Raw genomic sequence first — 26,565 nt, 5'->3', positions numbered from 1 at the left:
CCGTCCAGTTACCAAGGACAGTATAGAGGAGGTTTTCGGGGACAATATAGAGGAGGGCAATTCCCTAGAAATAGAGGAAGATTCCAAAGCCCCAAAACCCCTACTACTAAACAGTGACTCACATGTCACTCACCCCCTCCACACAACACCAGTGGGGGGACGAATAGGTCATTATTACAGAGCATGGGAGAAAATCACTACAGACACTTGGGTTCTAGCAATTATCCAACATGGTTACTGCATAGAATTTCTACAGTTCCCTCCAAACATACCACCAAAAGCACAAAATTTAACAACACACCATTCCAATCTCCTAGAGATAGAAGTGCAGGCACTATTGCAAAAGAATGCAATCGAATTAGTGCCAAACACACAAATAAACACAGGAGTTTACTCACTGTACTTTCTGATACCAAAGAAGGACAAAACACTGAGACCAATCCTAGACCTCAGAGTAGTCAACACTTTCATCAAATCAGACCACTTCCACATGGTCACACTACAAGAAGTATTGCCATTGCTAAAGCTGCACGACTACATGGCAACTTTAGACCTCAAGGATGCTTATTTCCATATACCAATTCACCCATCGCACAGGAAATACCTAAGGTTTGTATTCAAAGGAATACATTACCAATTCAAGGTACTGCCTTTCGGATTAACAACCGCACCAAGAGTCTTTACCAAATGTCTAGCGGTAGTCGCTGCACACATCAGAAGGCAGCAAATACATGTGTTCCCATATCTAGACGACTGGCTAATCAAGGCCCATTCGTTAATAGAGTGCTCAAATCACACAAATCATATCATACAAACCCTCTTCAAACTAGGGTTCACCGTCAATTTCACAAAATCCAAAATTCGGCCACGCAAGGTACAACAATACCTGGGAGCCATAATAGACACATCAAAAGGAGTAGCCACTCCAAGTCCACAAAGAATTCAAAATTTCAACACCATCATACAACGCATGTATCCAACACAAAATATACAAGCAAAGATGGTATTACAACTCCTAGGCATGATGTCATCATGCATAGCCATTGTCCCAAACGCAAGACTGCACATGAGGCCCTTACAACAATGCCTAGCATCACAGTGGTCTCAAGCACAGGGTCACCTTCTAGATCTGGTGTTAATAGACCGCCAAACTTACCTCTCGCTTCTGTGGTGGAACAACATAAATTTAAACAAGGGGCGGCCTTTCCAAGACCCAGTGCCACAATACGTAATAACAACAGATGCTTCCATGACAGGGTGGGGAGCACACCTCGATCAACACAGCATACAAGGACAATGGAACGTACATCAAACAAAACTGCATATCAATCACCTAGAACTTCTTGCAGTTTTTCAAGCACTAAAAGCTTTCCAACCAATAATAGTTCACAAATACATTCTCGTCAAAACAGACAACATGACAACAATGTATTATCTAAACAAGCAGGGAGGGACGCACTCCACGCAGTTAAGCCTGTTAGCACAAAAAATTTGGCATTGGGCAATTCACAACCAAATTCGCCTAATTGCACAGTTTATACCAGGGATACAAAATCAACTCGCAGACAATCTCTCTCGAGATCACCAACAGGTCCACGAATGGGAAATTCACCCCCAAATACTGAACACTTATTTCAAACTCTGGGGAACACCTCAGATAGACTTGTTTGCGACAAGGGAGAACGCAAAATGCCAAAACTTCGCATCCAGATACCCACACAAGCAATCCCAAGGCAATGCCCTATGGATGAACTGGTCAGGGATATTTGCTTACGCTTTTCCTCCTCTCCCTCTCCTTCCTTACCTGGTAAACAAACTCAGTCAAAGCAAACTCAAACTCATATTGATAGCACCAACTTGGGCAAGGCAACCCTGGTACACAACGCTGCTAGACCTATCAGTGGTACCCTGCATCAAATTGCCCAACAGGCCAGATCTGTTGACACAGCACAACCAAAAGATCAGACACCCAGATCCAGCATCGCTGAATCTAGCAATCTGGCTCCTGAAATCCTAGAATTCGGGCACTTACAACTTACCCAAGAATGTATGGAAGTCATAAAACAAGCAAGAAGGCCATCCACCAGGCACTGCTGTGCAAGTAAATGGAAGAGGTTTGTTTGCTACTGCCATATTAATCAAATACAACCATTACACACAACTCCAGAACATGTAGTGGGTTACTTGCTTCACTTACAAAAATCTAACCTAGCTTTCTCTTCCATTAAGATTCACCTTGCAGCAATATCTGCATACCTGCAGACTACCTATTCAACTTCCCTATATAAAATACCAGTCATTAAAGCATTCATGGAGGGCCTTAGGAGAATTATACCACCAAGAACACTACCTGTTCCTTCATGGAACCTAAATGTTGTCCTAACTAGACTTATGGGTCCACCTTTTGAACCCATGCACTCCTGCGACATACAGTTCCTAACCTGGAAGGTGGCATTTCTCATCGCCATTACTTCCCTGAGAAGAGTAAGCGAGATTCAGGCGTTTACTATACAGGAACCTTTTATACAACTACACAAAAATAAAGTCGTCCTAAGGACCAATCCTAAATTTTTGCCAAAGGTTATTTCACCGTTCCATCTAAATCAAACAGTGGAACTTCCGGTGTTCTTTCCACAGCCAGATACCGTAGCTGAAAGGGCACTACATACATTAGATGTCAAAAGAGCATTAATGTATTACATCGACAGAACAAAGAACATCAGAAAGACTAAACAACTCTTTATTGCATTTCAAAAACCTCATGCAGGAAACCCAATTTCAAAACAAGGTATAGCCAGATGGATAGTTAAATGCATCCAAATCTGCTACCTTAAAGCTAAACGACAGCTGCCCATTACACCAAGGGCACACTCAACCAGAAAGAAAGGTGCTACCATGGCCTTTCTAGGAAACATCCCAATGCAAGAAATATGTAAGGCAGCCACATGGTCTACGCCTCACACATTCACCAAGCACTACTGTGTAGACGTGTTATCCGCACAACAAGCCACAGTAGGTCAAGCTGTATTAAGGACATTATTTCAGACTACTTCCACTCCTACAGGCTGATCCACCGCTTTTGGGGAAATAACTGCTTACTAGTCTATTGCAGAACATGCGTATCTACAGCGACAGATGCCATCGAACTGAAAATGTCACTTACCCAGTGTACATCTGTTCGTGGCATCAGTCGCAGTAGATTCGCATGTGCCCACCCGCCTCCCCGGGAGCCTGTAGCAGTTTGGAAGTTACCTTAAAATATTTATATATGTATCATCTCAACCTTAAATAAGTGCATACTTAGTCACTCCATTGCATGGGCACTATTACTACAATTCAACTCCTACCTCACCCTCTGCGGGGAAAAACAATCGAGGATGGAGTCGACGCCCCATGCGCAATGGAGACAAAAGGAGGAGTCACTCGGTCCCGTGACTCGAAAGACTTCTTCGAAGAAAAACAACTTGTAACACTCCGGCCCAACACCAGATGGCGAGCTATTGCAGAACATGCGAATCTACTGCGACTGATGCCACGAACAGATGTACACTGGGTAAGTGACATTTTCATTTCTAGGGTTCAGGGTAGCCCTTAAATACTAAATTTAAGGGCGTGTTTAGGTCTGGGGGGTTAGTAGCCAATGGCTACTAGCCCTGAGGGTGGGTACACCCTCTTTGTGCCTCCTCCCAAGGGGAGGGGGTCACAATCCTAACCCTATTGGGGGAATCCTCCATCTGCAAGATGGAGGATTTCTAAAAGTCAGAGTCACCTTAGCTCAGGACACCATAGGGGCTGTCCTGACTGGCCAGTGACTCCTCCTTGTTTTTCTCATTATTTTCTCCGGCCTTGCCGCCAAAAGTGGGGCCTGGCCGGAGGGGGCGGGCAACTCCACTAGCTGGAGTGTCCTGCTGGGTTGGCACAAAGGAGGTGAGCCTTTGAGGCTCACCGCCAGGTGTGACAATTCCTGCCTGGGGGAGGTGTTAGCATCTCCACCCAGTGCAGGCTTTGTTACTGGCCTCAGAGTGACAAAGGCACTCTCCCCATGGGGCCAGCAACATGTCTCGGTTTGTGGCAGGCTGCTAAAACTAGTCAGCCTACACGGATAGTCGGTTAAGTTTCAGGGGGCACCTCTAAGGTGCCCTCTGGGGTGTATTTTACAATAAAATGTACACTGGCATCAGTGTGCATTTATTGTGCTGAGAAGTTTGATACCAAACTTCCCAGTTTTCAGTGTAGCCATTATGGTGCTGTGGAGTTCGTGTTTGACATACTCCCAGACCATATACTCTTATGGCTACCCTGCACTTACAATGTCTAAGGTTTTGTTTAGCCACTGTAGGGGTACCATGCTCATGCACTGGTACCCTCACCTATGGTATAGTGCACCCTGCCTTAGGGCTGTAAGGCCTGCTAGAGGGGTGTCTTACCTATACTGCATAGGCAGTGAGAGGTTGGCATGGCACCCTGAGGGGAGTGCCATGTCGACTTACTCGTTTTGTCCTCACTAGCACACACAAGCTGGCAAGCAGTGTGTCTGTGCTGAGTGAGAGGTCTCCAGGGTGGCATAAGACATGCTGCAGCCCTTAGAGACCTTCCTTGGCATCAGGGCCCTTGGTACTAGAAGTACCAGTTACAAGGGACTTATCTGGATGCCAGGGTCTGCCAATTGTGGATACAAAAGTACAGGTTAGGGAAAGAACACTGGTGCTGGGGCCTGGTTAGCAGGCCTCAGCACACTTTCAATTGTAAACATAGCATCAGCAAAGGCAAAAAGTCAGGGGGCAACCATGCCAAGGAGGCATTTCCTTACAGTGCAGAATGCTGCAGAGCAACTGCTGCTGAGACTCTTATCCACCCGCATCGGATAGAACTTAACTGGCTTCCGATTGAGGAGCGGTGAAGTTTAAAGCACTTGTCATGACACTTAAAGCCTTTTATCACTCTGGTCCTCAATACTTGTCAAAAGATTACCCCTTATCAACCCAGATCACTCAGTTCCTTCAGTTCCCTTCTGGTGGTAATCCCCAAATTTAAAAGGAAAGGGTGGGGTGGCAGTTTTTATTCCTATCTGGCTGCTAAAGATTGGCATGCCCCCCCACAGCAGCTTCAGGCCACAGAGGACATCTGGGTCTTTCAACACCTTCTCAAGACCTGACTTTTCAGTTTTACATTTTAAGCTCCATGAGAACCAGGATCAGTACTTACTAATAGCTCCAGGACACTCATTGAGTAGCTGTTGGGCTGCACAAATCCCTAGATTGAAGCTCCCTAAGTAAAGGGCTTTCCAGTAGCTAAGGCAGCTATAGCTAAGGTCATTGTACGGACAATCCAGCTGTTATGCTATGGCAGTAAGGAGCTTTGACTCTGAACCTCCAGCACATTCCACTAGTAAATGGAGGAATATTTATAATTCAAGTGTTTCAATACAGAACATATCTGTGACTACGGTAATCATCACTGCAAATATTTGTTAGTCCTGTGAGGGTGCACAGTTGAAGTGAGCCAGATAACACTAAAAATGTATTTGGCACCTCTTGCACTTAAGACTTACAGGTAATACTATTAAATAATCTATGTACAGTATGTTAAACTAGAATCTGTTCATACTCCAAAAGAAACTAGTAAGTGTGCGGCTTGAAGCTCTGAGAAACTGAGATTTACATGGCAGTTCTCCCCCTACCTAAACCTTCCACCCCACCTACACCCCCACCAATGAAGTACGTCCAAGAAGGTTAATAATTTATAATTAGTAAATAAGATAATGAAGGCAACATATTGTTGCATTTTAGGCTTATACACACCCCTAATTGATATTGACTTGTGCTGTGGTTGATGCTCAAAGGAAAAAACTGTTTGATTCAAGAAACATTTCCAGACCCAAATATTAGATGGTGGAATAATGCACATCTATAGAAGTCTAATAAGCCAGAATGTTTAAAAGAAAGTAACTAGTTTCTTATCTGTTGAAAATTTTGAAGAGTAAGTGTGTTGTGGGGAACTGTCTTCTGATCCGTTTGTAGTTTCCTTAATCTTTATTACAATTTATTTTTTCGGATTGCATCCATTTCCATCTTTGTACTTCTGCGTGTGACTTCTAATCCACATAAATCTGAATAAATTAATTTTTGTGGTTTCATTTTCTTTGAACCTATCCTCCTCACCTGCGTTTTAAATTTCTTTATAGACGTCGCTGTCTTTAAGCCCAGACCAGACGCCGACACCTTCCACTCTTCCTACTGCAACTCAGCCACAGGTGTTCCAAGCTGGTTCAAGCAAATCGCTGCATAGCAGTGGAATAAATGTGAATGCTGCCCCATTCCAGTCCATGCAAACAGTAAGTGGTTAGACTTTAATGAACCGTTCGTAGCTGTTTTGTTAGATATTTAAATATGAGTTGTAAACCCTAAAACTAAATATTAAACATATAGCATTTTGTTGCATTGTTCTTTACTTTCTCTTGCTAAAGCCTGCCCCCATGGATAAGCCTCAGTTTATATATGCTTGGAATTCATAGGTATTCAATATGAATGCACCTGTTCCTCCTGCAAGTGAGCCTGATAACCTGAAACCACAAGCACAGTACCAAGCCAATTACAACCAGACATTCTCCAACCAGCCTCTCCAAGTAGAACAGTCGGAACTTCAGCAAGAACAGCTCCAAACGGGTAGGAATTTGTTTTTGTATAATTGCAGACTATTTAGTTCCTCGGTGTGAAATACTGGAAAACCGGTCATATTTAGATTCCGATTGGGGGTCTGGGGAAATAAGAGGTGTATTGACACTTTAAAAGAAACATTCTCAACTTAAGATTGATGGAAATACAACTTCTCGTCTGCACCCTAAGGAGTAATTGTGGTGTTCCTTATTGTTCTCCTTTCTCCCACGTCTGCCAATCACTATTTTCTTCCCCTTTTAGTTATAGTGTAGTATTGGTATACCTTCGACTATTCTGCATCAAAATAATTGCAAATGTTTGGCTAATTTGAAACTGTATGCTTGAAAATGTTAACAAAAATTGGTATACAAAACCAACTTTTTTAAAATTAAAAACATGATCACATTAAAAATTGGCTCAGCATCTGCGTTAATACTTTTATACATTAAAACCTCTTTCCGCTTGTACAGTGTGCCCCATGTGTAATTCCCCCTGGCTATTAATGCTACCTCCTGAACTTTCTCCAGTATGTCAGGAAAAGCCATGGATGTCATGAACTAACATCACTTGATTTGGGTGCCCTAGGATTTACAAAAACGTTGAGGTCGTACTGGTGCATCCAGCCCAGAATTGATGATCCTTCCTCAGCTACATAAATTTTGCCTTTAATTATTCTCCCACTAGACTCCTCTGTGTGTCTGTTCCCCACCCAATCATTAATGGCACCCTGATATCCCACTAAGCTTATGTCCTTCGGCAGGAGATGTACCACCGCCCAGTTTTCGATGAATAAAGCACTAAGACTTATGGTAAACAAAGAGCCCAAATCTATCATGAGCTCTATTAACTTCCCATTAATTATGAACTCCGCTCTAGGCCTGCTATTGGTCCCCCTGCACTCTGTCCATATGGCCTACACAGATTCTTGCTGCTCAACTTTTGTTTTCATCATCTGTAAGCAAGTCAACAATCAGTAGCTAGCATAGACCATTGCAAAAATACCTTTGCGGCCACATTTCCCACAATCTTTATATATGGGCCACACATTTGCGGTAACCAGCAGTGTGAAAGCTACTCCCACACCTATGAAAAGCCCTAAAAAACAGCTTCATTTTTGTTACAGCACAACCCGATTTAAACACTGCATCCACTTCAGGGTCTTCCTTAGCTTAGTGCTAGTTCTGCAGTCTCAACTGCTGCCTTTCTTTTCCCTTTCTCGCATACAAAGTTGAGATTGTTCCACAACCTTGACCATGTCTATTGCTTCCTTGAGAGAGGGCTTCTTGGCAGCCCATAAGCGTTCTTGTGTTTTCTTTCATTTACAATGCACAATTAACTGGTCACAAACCAGTTAATCAGTCGTTGCACCAAATTTGCATTTCAAGGAATGTTTCCTCAATTTTGATACAAAGTCATCTATAGTCTGTCTCTTTTTGTGTATGAGGTTAAAATTTGTATCGATTAATTACCAAATTTACTTACTTAGCAAATGTAAGTTCAAGGCGCTTCCTTATTTCATACCAATCCAATCCTCCCATTCTACATATTGGAGCGGGATGTAAGGACTCATCTGAGGGGTTGGCACACCTCTCTGAAAACAACCCCCCAGACCCCCCCCCCCCCCCCCCCCCCTTTTTCTGGTGCCAAGTGGGCCCTGGGGCAGGGGTGGGACAGGATCTGAAAACCAATGGCAGTGGGCCACTTTAAAGCTTCCCGGATTGAAATGTAGATTTGCAGGTTGTAGGAAGTTGGCTCTGTATGTGCTATTTCAAAGTAAGGAATAGCATGCACAGAGTCCAAGGGTTCCCCTTAGAGGTAAGATAGTGGCAAAAAGAGATAATACTAATGCTCTATTTTGTGGTAGTGTGGTCGAGCAGTAGGCTTATCAAAGGAGTAGTGTTAAGCATTTGTTGTACATACACACAGGCAATAAATGAGGTACACACACTCAGAGACAAATCCAGCCAATAGGTTTTGTTATAGAAAAATATATTTTCTTAGTTTATTTTAAGAACCACAGGTTCAAATTCTACATGTAATATCTCATTTGAAAGGTATTGCAGGTAAGTACTTTAGTGTAAGGAAATGCCTCCTTGGCATGGTTGCCCCCTGGAAATGCCTCCTTGGCATGGTTGCCCCCTGACTTTTTGCCTTTGCTGATGCTATGTTTACAATTGAAAGTGTGCTGAGGCCTGCTAACCAGGCCCCAGCACCAGTGTTCTTTCCCTAACCTGTACTTTTGTATCCACAATTGGCAGACCCTGGCATCCAGATAAGTCCCTTGTAACTGGTACTTCTAGTACCAAGGGCCCTGATGCCAAGGAAGGTCTCTAAGGGCTGCAGCATGTCTTATGCCACCCTGGAGACCTCTCACTCAGCACAGACACACTGCTTGCCAGCTTGTGTGTGCTAGTGAGGACAAAACGAGTAAGTCGACATGGCACTCCCCTCAGGGTGCCATGCCAGCCTCTCACTGCCTATGCAGTATAGGTAAGACACCCCTCTAGCAGGCCTTACAGCCCTAAGGCAGGGTGCACTATACCATAGGTGAGGGTACCAGTGCATGAGCATGGTACCCCTACAGTGTCTAAACAAAACCTTAGACATTGTAAGTGCAGGGTAGCCATAAGAGTATATGGTCTGGGAGTCTGTCAAACACGAACTCCACAGCACCATAATGGCTACACTGAAAACTGGGAAGTTTGGTATCAAACTTCTCAGCACGATAAATGCACACTGATGCCAGTGTACATTTTATTGTAAAACACACCACAGAGGGCACCTTAGAGGTGCCCCCTGAAACCTAACCGACTATCTGTGTAGGCTGACTAGTTTTAGCAGCCTGCCACAAACCGAGACATGTTGCTGGCCCCATGGGGAGAGTGCCTTTGTCACTCTGAGGCCAGTAACAAAGCCTGCACTGGGTGGAGATGCTAACACCTCTCCCAGGCAGGAATGGTCACACCTGGCGGTGAGCCTCAAAGGCTCACCTCCTTTGTGCCAACCCAGCAGGACACTCCAGCTAGTGGAGTTGCCCGCCCCCTCCGGCCCGGCCCCCACTTTTGGCGGCAAGGCCGGAGAAAATAATGAGAATAACAAGGAGGAGTCACTGGCCAGTCAGGACAGCCCCTAAGGTGTCCTGAGCTGAGGTGACTCTAACTTTTAGAAATCCTCCATCTTGCAGATGGAGGATTCCCCCAATAGGGTTAGGATTGTGACCCCCTCCCCTTGGGAGGAGGCACAAAGAGGGTGTACCCACCCTCAGGGCTAGTAGCCATTGGCTACTAACCCCCCAGACCTAAACACACCCTTAAATTTAGTATTTAAGGGCTACCCTGAACCCTAGAAAATTAGATTCCTGCAACTACAAGAAGGACTGCCTAGCTGAAAACCCCTGCAGAGGAAGACCAGAAGACGACAACTGCCTTGGCTCCAGAAACTCACCGGCCTGTCTCCTGCCTTCCAAAGATCCTGCTCCAGCGACGCCTTCCAAAGGGACCAGCGACCTCGACATCCTCTGAGGACTGCCCCTGCTTCGAAAAGACAAGAAACTCCCGAGGACAGCGGACCTGCTCCAAGAAAGGCTGCAACTTTGTTTCCAGCAGCCTTGAAAGAACCCTGCAAGCTCCCCGCAAGAAGCGTGAGACTTGCAACACTGCACCCGGCGACCCCGACTCGGCTGGTGGAGATCCGACGCCTCAGGAGGGACCCCAGGACTACTCTGATACTGTGAGTACCAAAACCTGTCCCCCCTGAGCCCCCCTCAGCGCCGCCTGCAGAGGGAATCCCGAGGCTTCCCCTGACCGCGACTCTTTGAACCTAAAGTCCCGACGCCTGGGAGAGACCCTGCACCCGCAGCCCCCAGGACCTGAAGGACCGGACTTTCACTGGAGAAGCGACCCCCAGGAGTCCCTCTCCCTTGCCCAAGTGGAGGTTTCCCCGAGGAATCCCCCCCTTGCCTGCCTGCAGCTCTGAAGAGATCCCGAGATCTCTCATAGACCAACATTGCGAACCCGACGCTTGTTTCTACACTGCACCCGGCCGCCCCCGCGCCGCTGAGGGTGAAATTTCTGTGTGGACCTGTGTCCCCCCCGGTGCCCTACAAAACCCCCCTGGTCTGCCCTCCGAAGACGCGGGTACTTACCTGCAAGCAGACCGGAACCGGGGCACCCCCTTCTCTCCATTCTAGCCTATGTGTTTTGGGCACCACTTTGAACTCTGCACCTGACCGGCCCTGAGCTGCTGGTGTGGTGACTTTGGGGTTGCTCTGAACCCCCAACGGTGGGCTACCTTGGACCAAGAACTAAGCCCTGTAAGTGTCTTACTTACCTGGTTAACCTAACAAATACTTACCTCCCCTAGGAACTGTGAAAATTGCACTAAGTGTCCACTTTTGAAACAGCTATTTGTGAATAACTTGAAAAGTATACATGCAATTTTGATGATTTGAAGTTCCTAAAGTACTTACCTGCAATACCTTTCGAATGAGATATTACATGTAGAATTTGAACCTGTGGTTCTTAAAATAAACTAAGAAAATATATTTTTCTATACAAAAACCTATTGGCTGGATTTGTCTCTGAGTGTGTGTACCTCATTTATTGTCTATGTGTATGTACAACAAATGCTTAACACTACTCCTTGGATAAGCCTACTGCTCGACCACACTACCACAAAATAGAGCATTAGTATTATCTATTTTTACCACTATTTTACCTCTAAGGGGAACCCTTGGACTCTGTGCATGCTATTCCTTACTTTGAAATAGCACATACAGAGACAACTTCTTACATTTAGGAACTTTGAATAATTACAGTAGCATATATACTTTTCACATAAAACACAAATAGCTGTTTTAAAAGTGGACACAGTGCAATTTTCACAGTTCCTGGGGGAGGTAAAGTATTGTTAGTTTTCACAGGTAAGTAAGTCACTTACAGGTTTCAGTTTTGGGTCCAAGGTAGCCCACCGTTGGGGGTTCAGAGCAACCCCAAAGGCACCACACCAGCAGCTCAGGGCCGGTCAGGTGCAGAGGTCAAAGAGGTGCCCAAAACACATAGGCTTCAATGGAGAGAAGGGGGTGCCCCGGTTCCGGTCTGCCAGCAGGTAAGTACCCGCGTCTTCGGAGGGCGGACCAGGGGGGTTTTGTAGGGCACCGGGGGGGACACAAGTCAGCACAGAAAGTACACCCTCAGCAGCGCGGGGGCGGCCGGGTGCAGTGTGCAAACACGCGTCGGGTTTTCAATGATGTTCAATGAGAGACCAAGGGATCTCTTCAGCGGTGCGGGCAGGCAAGGGGGGGGGCTCCTCTGGGTAGCCACCACCTGGGCACGGGAGAGGGTCTCCTGGGGGTCACTCCTGCACAGAAGTTCCGTTCCTTCAGGTGCTGGGGGCTGTGGGTGCAGGGTCTTTTCCAGCCGTGGCAAAAAGAGATAATACTAATGCTCTATTTTGTGGTAGTGTGGTCGAGCAGTAGGCTTATCAAAGGAGTAGTGTTAAGCATTTGTTGAACATACACACAGGCAATAAATGAGAAGCACACACTCAAAGACAATTCCAGGCCAATAGGTTTTTGTATAGAGAAATATATTGTTCGATGGCATCTGTCGCTGTAGATACACATGTTCTGCATAGCTCGCCATCTGGTGTTGGGTCGGAGTGTTACAAGTTGTTTTTCTTCGAAGAAGTCTTTCGAGTCACGGGACCGAGTGACTCCTCCTTCTGTCTCCATTGCGCATGGGCGTCGACTCCATCTTCGATTGTTTTCTTTCCGCCATCGGGTTCGGACGTGTTCCTGTCGCTCCGAGTTTCGGAACGGAAAGTTAGTAGATTTCGGAAGATTTTCGTCGGTATTGTTGCGTTCGGGATCGGCGTAGTTAGATTCAACACCGCATCGAAGATCGACACGCTCCGGTGCCCTTCGGGGTACTTTTCGATCCCCCGTCGGGGCCTGGTCGGCCCGACCGCGTGTCCAACACCGCCGATGGAACAGACCCCGTTCCGTTTTTGTCCCAAATGCCACAACAAATACCCGTATACAGACCAACATTTGGTCTGTAACCTGTGCCTGTCACCTGAGCACAGTGAGGAGACTTGCGAAGCCTGTCGCGCGTTCCGGTCCCGAAAGACACTCCGTGACCGTCGAGCCAGGAGACTTCAGATGGCGTCCACGCCGACAGAGCACCGAGAGTTCGAGGAACAAGAGGAAGAAGAAACCTTTTCGATCCACGAATCGGACTCCGAGGAATTCGACGATCAAAGAACCGTGAGTAAGACGTCGAAAACAACACATAAGAAAAGTGACAAGGCCCAGGGGACGCCACTGCCACCAGGCCATGGCTCCACCCATAAGTTCGGTGACTGACCATCGGCACCGAAAAAGGCCCAAACAGTGCCGAGATCGTCCGACTCCGGTCGAGACACCGGCACGCAGCCTTCTCGGGATCGAGAAAGTGCTGGAGAGAAGCAACGACACCGAGATAGCGGTGTAGAAACGGCTCGACACCGAGACAGCGGCATCGACGAAGATCGACGCCGAGAGGTTTCGACTCTAAAGAAAAAAGCCACCTCGGAGCCGAAAAAAGATACAGGCAGGGTTTCGGTGCCAAAACAACCCGTAACCGACCCAGGTCCAGGCTCTTATACAGAGGAGCAATCAGTGTCCTCTCAGATGCGAAAGCATAGGTTTGAGGAAGAGCTGCAATCCACCGAAGTGGACCATACGCAAAAACGTATTTTCATACAGCAGGGAACAGGAAAAATAAGTACCCTTCCCCCGAATTAGGAGAAAAAGGAGACTGGAGTTTCAAACAGACCAGGCGCCACAAACAAAGATGGTGAAAAAGGTGACTCCGCCACCCTCTCCTCCACCTGTAATTAACGTCTCACCGACGCAAACTCCGTCACATTCCCCGGCTCACACCACCATGAGCCAAGGTGACCAAGATCAAGACGCTTGGGACTTATATGACGCCCCAGTGTCGGACAACAGTCCGGAGGCATATCCAACAAAGCCCTCACCACCTGAAGACAGCACAGCATATTCTCAAGTGGTGGCTAGAGCAGCACAATTCCACATCGTAAACCTCCACTCAGAACAAGTCGAGGATGACTTTTTATTCAACACCCTCTCCTCCACCCACAGCTCCTACCAAAGCCTGCCTATGCTGCCAGGTATGCTTCGGCACGCAAAGGAAATCTTCAAGGAGCCGGTCAAAAGTAGGGCAATAACGCCAAGGGTGGAAAAGAAATATAAAGCACCTCCTACAGACCCTGTTTTCATCACCACACAGCTGCCACCAGATTCCGTCGTAGTGGGAGCAGCTCGGAAAAGAGCCAACTCCCACACATCTGGGGACGCGCCACCCCCAGATAAAGAGAGCCGCAAGTTCGATGCAGCTGGGAAAAGGGTCGCAGTACAAGCTGCAAACCAGTGGCGCATCGCTAACTCTCAAGCACTACTTGCGCGCTATGACAGAGCCCATTGGGATGAGATGCAACACCTCATCCAGCATCTACCCAAGGATCTTCAAAAAAGGGCAAAGCAGGTGGTTGAGGAAGGACAGAACATATCAAATAACCAGATACGATCTTCTATGGACGCAGCAGACACAGCTGCAAGAACAATTAATACATCTGTGACCATTAGAAGGCACGCATGGCTAAGAACGTCTGGGTTCAAACCAGAGATACAGCAGGCAGTGCTCAATATGCCATTCAACGAAAAACAACTGTTCGGACCAGAAGTGGACACGGCAATCGAAAAACTTAAAAAAGACACTGACACTGCTAAAGCCATGGGCGCACTCTACTCCCCGCAGAGCAGAGGAACCTACAGCACCTTCCGCAAGACACCCTTTAGAGGGGGGTTTCGGGGTCAGGCCACACAAGCCAGCACCTCGCAGGCAACACCGTCCAGCTACCAGGGACAGTACAGGGGAGGCTTTCGGGGCCAATACAGAGGAGGGCCATTCCCTAGGAATAGAGGAAAATTTCAAAGCCCCAAAACCCCTACAACCAAGCAGTGACTCATCTGTCACTCACCCCCTCCACACAACACCAGTGGGGGAAGAATAGGTCATTATTACAAAGCATGGGAGGAAATAACTACAGACACTTGGGTCTTAGCAATTATCCAACATGGTTATTGCATAGAATTCCTACAATTCCCTCCAAACATACCACCAAAAGCACAAAAATTGTCAAAACAACATTCCGACCTTCTGGAAATAGAAGTTCAAGCACTATTGCAAAAGAATGCAATCGAATTAGTACCAAACACACAAACAAACACAGGAGTCTATTCACTGTACTTCTTAATACCAAAAAAGGACAAAACACTGATGTAGGAAGTTGGCTCTGTATGTGCTATTTCAAAGTAAGGAATAGCATGCACAGAGTCCAAGGGTTCCCCTTAGAGGTAAAATAGTGGTAAAAATAGATAATACTAATGCTCTATTTTGTGGTAGTGTGGTCGAGCAGTAGGCTTATCCAAGGAGTAGTGTTAAGCATTTGTTGTACATACACATAGACAATAAATGAGGTACACACACTCGGAGACAAATCCAGCCAATAGGTTTTGTTATAGAAAAATATCTTTTCTTAGTTTATTTTAAGAACCACAGGTTCAAATTTAACATGTAATATCTTGTTTGAAAGGTATTGCAGGTAAGTACATTAGGAACTTTGAATCATTTCAATTGCATGTATACTTCTTTTCAAGTTATTCACAAATAGCTACTTTAAAAGTGGACACTTAGTGCAATTTTCACAGTTCCTGGGGGAGGTAAGTTTTTGTTAGTTTTACCAGGTAAGTAAGACACTTACAGGGTTCAGTTCTTGGTCCAAGGTAGCCCACCGTTGGGGGTTCAGAGCAACCCCAAAGTTACCACACCAGCAGCTCAGGGCCGGTCAGGTGCAGAGTTCAAAGTGGTGCCCAAAACGCATAGGCTTCAATGGAGAGAAGGGGGTGCCCCGGTTCCAGTCTGCCAGCAGGTAAGTACCCGCGTCTTTGGAGGGCAGACCAGGGGGGTTTTGCAGGGCACCGGGGGGGACACAAGCCCACACAGAAATTTCACCCTCAGCGGCGCGGGGGCGGCCGGGTGCAGTGTTAGAACAAGCGTCGGGTTCGCAATGTAAGTCAATGAGAGATCAAGGGATCTCTTCAGCCCTGCAGGCAGGCAAGGGGGGGCTTCCTCGGGGAAACCTCCACTTGGGCAAGGGAGAGGGGCTCCTGGGGGTCACTTCTGCAGTGAAAGTCTGGTCCTTCAGGTCCTGGGGGCTGCGGGTGCAGGGTCTTTTCCAGGCGTCGGGACTTAGGTTTCAGAGAGTCGCGGTCAGGGGAAGCCTCGGGATTCCCTCTGCAGGCGGCGCTGTGGGGGCTCAGGGGGGACAGGTTTTGGTACTCACAGTCGTAGAGTAGTCCGGGGGTCCTCCCTGAGGTGTTGGTTCTCCACCAGCCGAGTCGGGGTCGCCGGGTGCAGTGTTGCAAGTCTCACGCTTCTTGCGGGGAGTTGCAGGGTTCTTTAAAGCTGCTTCTTGAAACAAAGTTGCAGTCTTTTTGGAGCAGGTCCGCTGTCCTCAGGAGTTTCTTGTTGTCGTCGAAGCAGGGCAGTCCTCAGAGGATTCAGAGGTCGCTGGTCCCTTTGGAAGGCGTCGCTGGAGCAGAGTTCTTTGGAAGGCAGGAGACAGGCCGGTGAGTTTCTGGAGCCAAGGCAGTTGTCTTCTGGTCTTCCTCTGCAGGGGTTTTCAGCTGGGCAGTCCTTCTTGTTGTTGCAGGAATCTAATTTTCTAGGTTCAGGGAGAGCCCTTAAATACTAAATTTAAGGGTGTGTTTAGGTCTGGGGGGTTAGTAGCCAATGGCTACTAGCCCTGAGGGTGAGTACACCCTCTTTGTGCCTCCTCCCAAGGGGAGGGGGTCACATCCCTAATCCTATTGGGGGAATCCTCCATCTGCAAGATGGAGGATTTCTAAAAGTTAGAGTCACCTCAGCTCAGGACACCTTAGGGGCTGTCCTGACTGACCAGTGACTCCTCCTTGTTATTTTCTTTGTTCCCTCCAGCCTTGCCGCCAAAAGTGGGGGCTGTGGCCGGAGGGGGTGGGCAACTCCACTAAGCTGGAGTGCCCTGCTGGGCTGTGACAAAGGGGTGAGCCTTTGAGGCTCACCGCCAGGTGTTACAGTTCCTGCCTGGGGGAGGTGTTAGCATCTCCACCCAGTGCAGGCTTTGTTACTGGCCTCAGAGTGACAAAGGCACTCTCCCCATGGGGCCAGCAACATGTCTCTAGTGTGGCAGGCTGCTGGAACTAGTCAGCCTTCACAGATAGTCGGTTAAGTTTCAGGGGGCACCTCTAAGGTGCCCTCTGGGGTGTATTTTGCAATAAAATGTACACTGGCATCAGTGTGCATTTATTGTGCTGAGAAGTTTGATACCAAACTTCTCAGTTTTCAGTGTAGCCATTATGGTGCTGTGGAGTTCGTGTAAAACAGACTCCCAGACCATATACTCTTATGGCTACCCTGCACTTACAATGTCTAAGGTTTTGCTTAGACACTGTAGGGGCACAGTGCTCCTGCACTGGTACCCTCACCTATGGTATAGTGCACCCTGCCTTAGGGCTGTAAGGCCTGCTAGAGGGGTGTCTTACCTGTACTGCATAGGCAGTGAGAGGCTGGCATGGCACCCTGAGGGGAGTGCCATGTCGACTTACTCATTTTCTCCCCACCAGCACACACAAGCTGGCAAGCAGTGTGTCTGTGCTGAGTGAGGGGTCCCTAGGGTGGCAGAAGACATGCTGCAGCCCTTAGAGACCTTCCCTGGCATCAGGGCCCTTGGTACCAGGGGTACCAGTTACAAGGGACTTACCTGGGTGCCAGGGTTGTGCCAATTGTGGAGACAATGGTACATTTTAGGTGAAAGAACACTGGTGCTGGGGCCTGGTTAGCAGGGTCCCAGCACACTTCTCAGTCAAGTCAGCATCAGTATCAGGCAAAAAGTGGGGGGTAACTGCAACAGGGAGCCATTTCTTTACAACTGAGACCAATCCTAGACCTCAGAATACTAAACACCTACATCAAATCAGACCACTTTCACATGGTCACGCTACAAGAGGTGTTACCATTGCTAAAACTACAGGACTACATGACAACCTTAGACCTCAAAGACGCGTATTTCCATATACCAATACATCCATCTCACAGAAAATACCTACGGTTCGTATTCAAAGGAATACATTACCAATTCAAAGTATTGCCTTTTGGTTTAACAACCGCACCAAGAGTCTTTACAAAATGTCTAGCAGTAGTGGCTGCACACATCAGAAGGCAGCAAATACATGTATTCCCGTATCTAGACGATTGGCTAATCAAAACCAATTCACTAACAAAGTGCTTACAACACACAAATCAAATCATACAAACCCTCTACAAACTAGGTTTCACCGTCAACTTTGCAAAATCCAACATTTTGCCGTGCAAAATACAACAATACCTGGGAGCCATAATAGACACAACAAAAGGAGTAGCCACTCCAAGTCCACAAAGAATTCAAAATTTCAACAAGATCATACAACGCATGTATCCAACACAAACAATACAAGCAAAGATGATATTACAACTCCTAGGCATGATGTCTTCATGCATAGCCATTGTCCCGAACGCAAGACTACACATGAGGCCCTTACAACAGTGCCTAGCATCACAATGGTCACAAGCACAGGGTCACCTTCTAGATCTGGTGTTGATGGACCGCCAAACTTACCTCTTGCTTCTATGGTGGAACAGTATAAATTTAAACAAAGGGCGGCCATTCCAAGACCCAGTGCCACAATACGTAATAACATATGCTTCCATGACAGGGTGGGGAGCACACCTCGATCAACACAGCATACAAGGACAATGGAACGTACATCAAACAAAACTGCATATAAGTCACCTAGAAATGCTAGCAGTTTTTCACGCATTGCGGGCTTTCCAACCAATTATAACTCACAAATACATTCTTGTCAAAACAGACAACATGACAACTATGTATTATCTAAACAAACAGGGGGGGACACACTCAACGCAGTTGAGTCTTCTAGCACAGAAAATTTGGCGATGGGCAATTCACAACCACATTCGCCTAATAGCGCAGTTTATTCCAGGGATCCAGAATCAACTTGCAGACAATCTCTCTCGAGATCACCAACAAGTCCACGAATGGGAAATTCACCCCCAAGTTCTAAACACTTACTTCAGACTCTGGGGAACACCTCAAATAGACTTGTTTGCAACAAGAGAGAACGCAAAATGCCAAAACTTCGCATCCAGATACCCACACAGGCAGTCCCAAGGCAATGCCCTATGGATGAACTGGTAAGGGATATTTGCCTACGCTTTTCCTCCTCTCCCTCGCCTTCCTTATCTGGTAAACAAATTGAGTCAAAACAAACTCAAACTCATTTTAATAGCACCAACTTGGGCAAGGCAACCCTGGTACACAACACTGCTAGACCTATCAGTAGTACCCTGTAGGAAGTTGGCTCTGTATGTGCTATTTCAAAGTAAGGAATAGCATGCACAGAGTCCAAGGGTTCTCCTTAGAGGTAAAATAGTGGTAAAAAGAGATAATACTAATGCTCTATTTTGTGGTAGTGTGGTCGAGCAGTAGGCTTATCCAAGGAGTAGTGTTAAGCATTTGTTGTACATACACACAGACAATAAATGAGGTACACACACTCCGAGACAAATCCAGCCAATAGGTTTTGTTATAGAAAAATATATTTTCTTAGTTTATTTTAGGAACCACAGGTTCAAATTTCACATGTAATAGCTTGTTTGGAAGGTATTGCAGGTAAGTACTCTAGGAACTTTGAATCATTACATTAGCATGAATACTTTTGTCATAAAACACAATAAGCTGTTTTAAAAGTGGACACTTAGTGCAATTTTCACAGTTCCTGGGGGAGGTAAGTTATTGTTAGTTTTCACAGGTAAGTAAGTAACTTACAGTTCTCAGTTTGTGGTCCAAGGTAGCCCACCGTTGGGGGGTTCAGAGCAACCCCAAAGTTATCACACCAGCAGCCCAGGGCCGGTCAGGTGCAAAGGTCAAAGAGGTGCCCAAAACACATAGGCTTCAATGGAGAGAAGGGGGTGCCCCGGTTCCGGTCTGCTTGCAGGTAAGTACCCGCGTCTTCGGAGGGCAGACCAGGGGGGGTTTTGTAGGGCACCGGGGGGGACACAAGTTAGCACAGAAAGTACACCCTCAGCAGCGCGGGGGCGGCCGGGTGCAGTGTGGGAACAAGCGTCTGGTTTCCTTCAGTTTTCAATGGGAGACCAAGAGGTCTCTTCAGCGATGCAGGCAAGGGGGGGGCTCCTCGGGGTAGCCACCACCTGGGCAAGGGAGAGGGCCTCCTGGGGGTCACTCCTGCACAGAAGTTCCGTTCCTTTAGGCGCTGGGGGCTGCGGGTGCAGGGTCTTTTCCAGCCGTCGGGAAATGGAGTTAAGACAGTCGCGGTCAGGAGGAGCCTGGGGATTCCCTCTGCAGGCGTCGCTGTGGGGGCTCAGGGGGGACAACTTTGGTTACTCACAGTCGTAGAGTCGCCGGAGGGTCCTCCCTGAGCTGTTTGTTCTCCACCAGTCGAGTCGGGGTCGCCGGGTGCAGTGTTGCAAGTCTCACGCTTCTTGCGGGGAGTTGCAGGGGTCTTTAACTCTGCTCCTTGTAACAAAGTTGCAGTTCTTTTGGAGCAGTGCCGCTGTCCTCGGGAGTTTCTTGTCTTCTTCGAAGCGGGGCAGTCATCAGAGGATTCAGAGGTCGCTGGTCCCTTGGAAATCGTCGCTGGAGCAGGGTTCTTTGGAAGGCAGGAGACAGGCCGGTAAGTCTGGGGCCAAGGCAGTTGGTGTCTTCTGTTCTTCCTCTGCAGGGGTTTTCAGCTTTGCAGTCCTTCTTCTTGTAGTTGCAGGAATCTAGTTTCTAGGTTCAGGGAGAGCCCTTAAATACTAAATTTAAGGGCGTGTTTAGGTCTGGGGGGTTAGTAGCCAATGGCTACTAGCCCTGAGGGTGAGTACACCCTCTTTGTGCCTCCTCCCAAGTGGAGGGGGTCACATCCCTAATCCTATTGGGGGAATCCTCCATCTGCAAGATGGAGGATTTCTAAAAGTCAGTCACCTCAGCTCAGGACACCTTAGGGGCTGTCCTGACTGGCCAGTGACTCCTCCTTGTTTTTCTCATTATCTCTCCTGGACTTGCCGCCAAAAGTGGGGGCTGGGTCCAGGGGGCGGGCATCTCCACTAGCTGGAGTGCCCTGGGGCATTGTAACACGAAGCTTGAGCCTTTGAAGCTCACTGCTAGGTGTTACAGTTCCTGCAGGGGGGAGGTGTGAAGCACCTCCACCCAGAGCAGGCTTTGTTTCTGTCCTCAGAGAGCACAAAGGCTCTCACCGCATGAGGTCAGAAACTCGTCTCAGCAGCAGGCTGGCACAGACCAGTCAGTCCTGCACTGAACAATTGGGTAAAATACAGGGGGTATCTCTAAGATGCCCTCTGTGTGCATTTTTTAATAAATCCAACACTGGCATCAGTGTGGGTTTATTATTCTGAGAAGTTTGATACCAAACTTCCCAGTATTCAGTGTAGCCATTATGGAGCTGTGGAGTTCGTTTTTGACAGACTCCCAGCCCATATACTCTTATGGCTACCCTGCACTTACAATGTCTAAGGTTTTGCTTAGACACTGTAGGGGCATAGTGCTCATGCACATATGCCCTCACCTGTGGTATAGTGCACCCTGCCTTAGGGCTGTAAGGCCTGCTAGAGGGGTGACTTACCTATGCCACAGGTAGTGTGAGGTTGGCATGGCACCCTGAGGGGAGTGCCATGTCGACTTACTCATTTTCTCCCCACCAGCACACACAAGCTGGCAAGCAGTGTGTCTGTGCTGAGTGAGGGGTCCCTAGGGTGGCATGAGACATGCTGCAGCCTTTAGAGACCTTCCCTGGCATCAGGGCCCTTGGTACCAGGGGTACCAGTTACAAGGGACTTACCTGGGTGCCAGGGTTGTGCCAATTGTGGAGACAATGGTACATTTTAGGTGAAAGAACACTGGTGCTGGGGCCTGGTTAGCAGGGTCCCAGCACACTTCTCAGTCAAGTCAGCATCAGCATCAGGCAAAAGGTGGGTAACTGCAACAGGGAGCCATTTCTTTACATACCCCACATCAAATTGCCCAACAGGCCAGATCTGTTAACACAACACAACCAACAGATCAGACATCCAGATCCAGCATCGCTGAATCTAGCAATCTGGCTCCTGAAATCCTAGAATTCGTTCACTTACAACTTACCCAAGAATGTATGGAAGTCATAAAGCAAGCCAGAAGGCCGTCCACTAGGCATTGCTATGCAAGTAAATGGAAGAGGTTTGTCTGCTACTGCCATCATAATCAGATCCAGCCTATACACGCAACTCCAAAGGATGTAGTGGGTTACTTGCTTCACTTACAGAAATCTAGCCTAGCCTTCTCTTCCATTAAAATACACCTTGCGGCAATATCTGCATACCTGCAGACTACCTATTCAACTTCCCTATATAGGATACCAGTCATTAAAGCATTCATGGAAGGGCTTAAAAGAATTATACCACCAAGAACACCACCTGTTCCTTCATGGAACTTAAATGTTGTATTAACAAGACTCATGGGTCCACCTTTTGAACCCATGCACTCTTGCGAAATACAGTTCCTCACCTGGAAGGTTGCATTTCTCATCGCCATTACATCTCTAAGAAGAGTAAGCGAAATTCAGGCGTTTACAATACAAGAACCTTTTATACAACTACACAAAAATAGTCGTCCTAAGGACTAATCCTAAATTTTTACCAAAGGTTATTTCACCGTTTCACCTAAATCAAACAGTGGAACTACCAGTGTTCTTCCCACAGCCAGATTCCGTAGCTGAGAGGGCACTACATACATTAGATGTCAAAAGAGCATTAATGTACTACATTGACAGAACGAAAAACATCAGAAAGACTAAACAACTGTTCGATGGCATCTGTCGCTGTAGATACGCATGTTCTGCAATAGCTCGCCATCTGGTGTTGGGCCGGAGTGTTACAAGTTGTTTTTGTTCGAAGAAGTCTTTCGAGTCACGGGACCGAGTGACTCCTCCTTTTGTCTCCATTGCGCATGGGCGTCGACTCCATCTTCGATTGTTTTTTTTCCGCCATCGGGTTCGGACGTGTTCCTGTCGCTCCGAGTTTCGGAACGGAAAATTAGCTAATTTCGGAAGATTTTCGTCGGTATTGTTGCGTTCGGGATCGGCGTACTTAGATTCCACACCGCATCGAAGAGCTCCGGTGCCCTTCGGGGTAGTTTTTCGATCCCCCGTCGGGGCCTGGTCGGCCCGACCGCGTGCTGAAGAACGCCGATGGAACGGACCCCGTTCCGTTTCTGCCCCAAATGCCACAATAAATACCCCTACACAGACCAACACTTGGTCTGCAACCTGTGCCTGTCACCTGAGCACAGCGAAGACACCTGCGAGGCCTGTCGTGCGTTCCGGTCCCGAAAAACACTCCGAGACCGTCGAGCCAGAAGACTTCAGATGGCGTCCGCACCGACAGCCCAACGGGAGTTCGAGGAACAGGAAGAGGAAGGTACCTTCTCGATCCAAGACTCAGACTCCGAAGGATTCGACGATACACAAACCGTGAGTAAGACGTCGAAATCCACACAGAGAAACATTTACAAGGCCCAGGGGACGCCACTGCCATCCGGCCATGGCTCCACCCATAAATTCGGTGACCGACCGTCGGCACCGAAAAAGGCCCAAACAGTGCCGAGATCGTCCGACTCCGGTCGAGACACCGGCACGCAGCCTTCTCGGGACCGAGAAAGTGCTGGAGACAAGCCTCGACACCGAGATGCCGGTGTGGACACGGCTCGACGCCGAGACAGCGGCACCGAAGCAGATCGACGCCGAGAGGTTTCGGCCCCGAAAAAGAAAAAAGATACCTCGGAGCCGAAAAAACACGCAGACAGGGTTTCGATGCCGAAACAAACTGCAAGCGACCCAGCTTCAGGTTCTTATACAGAAGAGCACTCGCTAACCTCCCAAATGCAAAAGCATAGGTTTGAGGAAGAGCTACAAGCAACTGATGTGGACCATACGCAAAAGCGTATCTTCATACAGCAGGGGACAGGAAAAATAAGCACCCTTCCCCCCATTAGGAGAAAGAGAAGGTTGGAGTTCCAGACTGAACAGACACCACAACCAAAAGTGGTGAAAAGAGTTACCCCACCACCCTCTCCTCCGCCCGTGATTAACGTCTCACCAGCACAAACTCCATCACACTCCCCAGCTCACACCACCATGAGCCAGGGTGACCAAGATCAGGACGCATGGGACCTATACGACGCCCCAGTGTCAGATAACAGTCCGGAGGCATACCCTACGAAGCCATCTCCACCAGAAGACAGCACCGCGTATTCTCAAGTGGTGGCTAGAGCAGCACAATTTCACAACGTAAGCCTCCACTCAGAACAGGTCGAGGATGATTTTTTATTCAACACACTCTCCTCCACCCACAGCTCATACCAAAGCCTGCCTATGCTCCCTGGTATGCTCCGGCACGCAAAAGACATCTTTAAGGAGCCGGTCAAAAGTAGGGCAATCACACCAAGGGTGGAAAAAAAGTATAAGGCGCCTCCTACAGACCCGGTTTTCATCACTACACAGCTGCCACCAGACTCTGTCGTTGTAGGGGCAGCTAGGAAAAGGGCCAACTCTCACACATCTGGAGATGCACCTCCCCCAGATAAAGAAAGCCGCAAGTTCGATGCAGCTGGTAAAAGAGTCGCAGCACAAGCTGCAAACCAGTGGCGCATCGCGAACTCCCAGGCACTACTTGCGCGCTATGACAGAGCCCACTGGGACGAGATGCAACATCTCATTGAACATCTGCCCAAGGACTTACAAAATAGGGCAAAACAAGTGGTTGAGGAGGGACAGACCATTTCCAACAACCAGATCCGCTCCTCCATGGACGCTGCAGATACAGCTGCACGGACAATTAATACATCTGTAACTATCAGAAGGCATGCATGGCTCCGAACGTCTGGATTTAAACCAGAGATTCAACAAGCAGTTCTCAATATGCCTTTTAATGAAAAAGAACTGTTCGGTCCAGAAGTGGACACAGCGATTGAGAAACTCAAAAAAGATACAGACACTGCCAAAGCCATGGGCGCACTCTACTCCCCGCAGAGCATAGGGAATTACAGCACATTCCGTAAAACGCCCTTTCGAGGGGGGTTTCGGGGTCAAAGCACACAAGCCAGCACCTCACAAGCAACACCGTCCAGTTACCAGGGACAGTATAGAGGAGGTTTTCGGGGACAATATAGAGGAGGGCAATTCCCTAGAAACAGAGGAAGATTTCAGAGCCCCAAAACCCCTACTACTAAACAGTGACTCACATGTCACTCACCCCCTCCACACAACACCAGTGGGGGGAAGAATAGGTCATTATTACAAAGCATGGGAGGAAATCACTACAGACACTTGGGTTCTAGCAATTATCCAACATGGTTATTGCATAGAATTTCTACAATTCCCTCCAAACATACCACCAAAAGCACAAAATTTAACAACACACCATTCCAATCTCCTGGAGATAGAAGTGCAGGCACTATTGCAAAAGAATGCAATCGAATTAGTGCCAAACACACAAATAAACACAGGAGTTTACTCACTGTACTTTCTGATACCAAAGAAGGACAAAACGCTGAGACCAATCCTAGACCTCAGAGTAGTGAACACTTTCATCAAATCAGACCACTTCCACATGGTCACACTACAAGAAGTATTGCCATTGCTAAAACTACACAACTACATGGCAACTTTAGACCTCAAGGATGCTTATTTCCATATACCAATACACCCATCGCACAGGAAATACCTAAGGTTTGTATTCAAATGAATACATTACCAATTCAAGGTACTGCCTTTCGGATTAACAACCGCACCAAGAGTCTTTACCAAATGTCTAGCGGTAGTCGCTGCACACATAAGAAGGCAGCAAATACATGTGTTCCCATATTTGGACGACTGGCTAATCAAGGCCCATTCGTTCATAGAGTGCTCAAATCACACAAATCAGATCATACAAACCCTCTTCAAACTCGGGTTCACCGTCAACTTTACAAAATCCAACATTCTGCCGCGCAAGGTACAACAATACCTAGGAGCCATAATAGACACATCAAAGGGAGTAGCCACTCCAAGTCCACAAAGAATTCTAAATTTCAACACCATCATACAACGCATGTATCCAACACAAAAGATACAAGCAAAGATGGTATTACAACTCCTAGGCATGATGTCTTCATGCATAGCCATTGTCCCAAACGCAAGACTGCACATGAGGCCCTTACAACAATGCCTAGCATCACAGTGGTCTCAAGCACAGGGTCACCTTCTAGATCTGGTGTTAATAGACCGCCAAACTTACCTCTCGCTTCTGTGGTGGAACAACATAAATTTAAACAAGGGGCGGCCTTTCCAAGACCCAGTGCCACAATACGTAATAACAACAGATGCTTCCATGACAGGGTGGGGAGCACACCTCGATCAACACAGCATACAAGGACAATGGAACGTACATCAAACAAAACTGCATATCAATCACCTAGAACTTCTAGCAGTTTTTCAAGCACTAAAAGCTTTCCAACCAATAATAGTTCACAAATTCATTCTCGTCAAAACAGACAACATGACAACAATGTATTATCTAAACAAGCAGGGGGGAACGCACTCCACGCAGTTAAGCCTGCTAGCACAAAAGATTTGGCGTTGGGCAATTCACAACCAAATTCGCCTAATAGCTCAATTTATACCAGGTGTAGGAAGTTGGCTCTGTATGTGCTATTTCAA

At 47.5% G+C, this 26,565-nt stretch overlaps 1 protein-coding gene across 8 annotated transcripts in view; it reads left to right on the top strand.

The window, feature by feature from the left end:
- Positions 1-26,565, top strand: part of CAPRIN1 (cell cycle associated protein 1) — a 590,401-nt gene that overhangs the window by 310,023 nt on the left and 253,813 nt on the right. For all 8 annotated transcript variants that reach the window (XM_069221863.1, XM_069221858.1, XM_069221857.1 and 5 more), the window contains exons 13-14: positions 6,185-6,334; positions 6,515-6,665. In XM_069221863.1, coding sequence (XP_069077964.1) covers positions 6,185-6,334; positions 6,515-6,665 — 301 coding nt within the window. The remainder of the gene's footprint in view (positions 1-6,184; positions 6,335-6,514; positions 6,666-26,565) is intronic.

This window comes from Pleurodeles waltl, chromosome 3_1 (assembly GCF_031143425.1).
Source record: "Pleurodeles waltl isolate 20211129_DDA chromosome 3_1, aPleWal1.hap1.20221129, whole genome shotgun sequence".
Classification (NCBI taxonomy): Eukaryota; Metazoa; Chordata; class Amphibia; order Caudata; family Salamandridae; genus Pleurodeles; species Pleurodeles waltl.
Note: the sequence above shows the minus strand (reverse complement) of the source record. Positions and strands in the feature narration are given on the sequence as shown.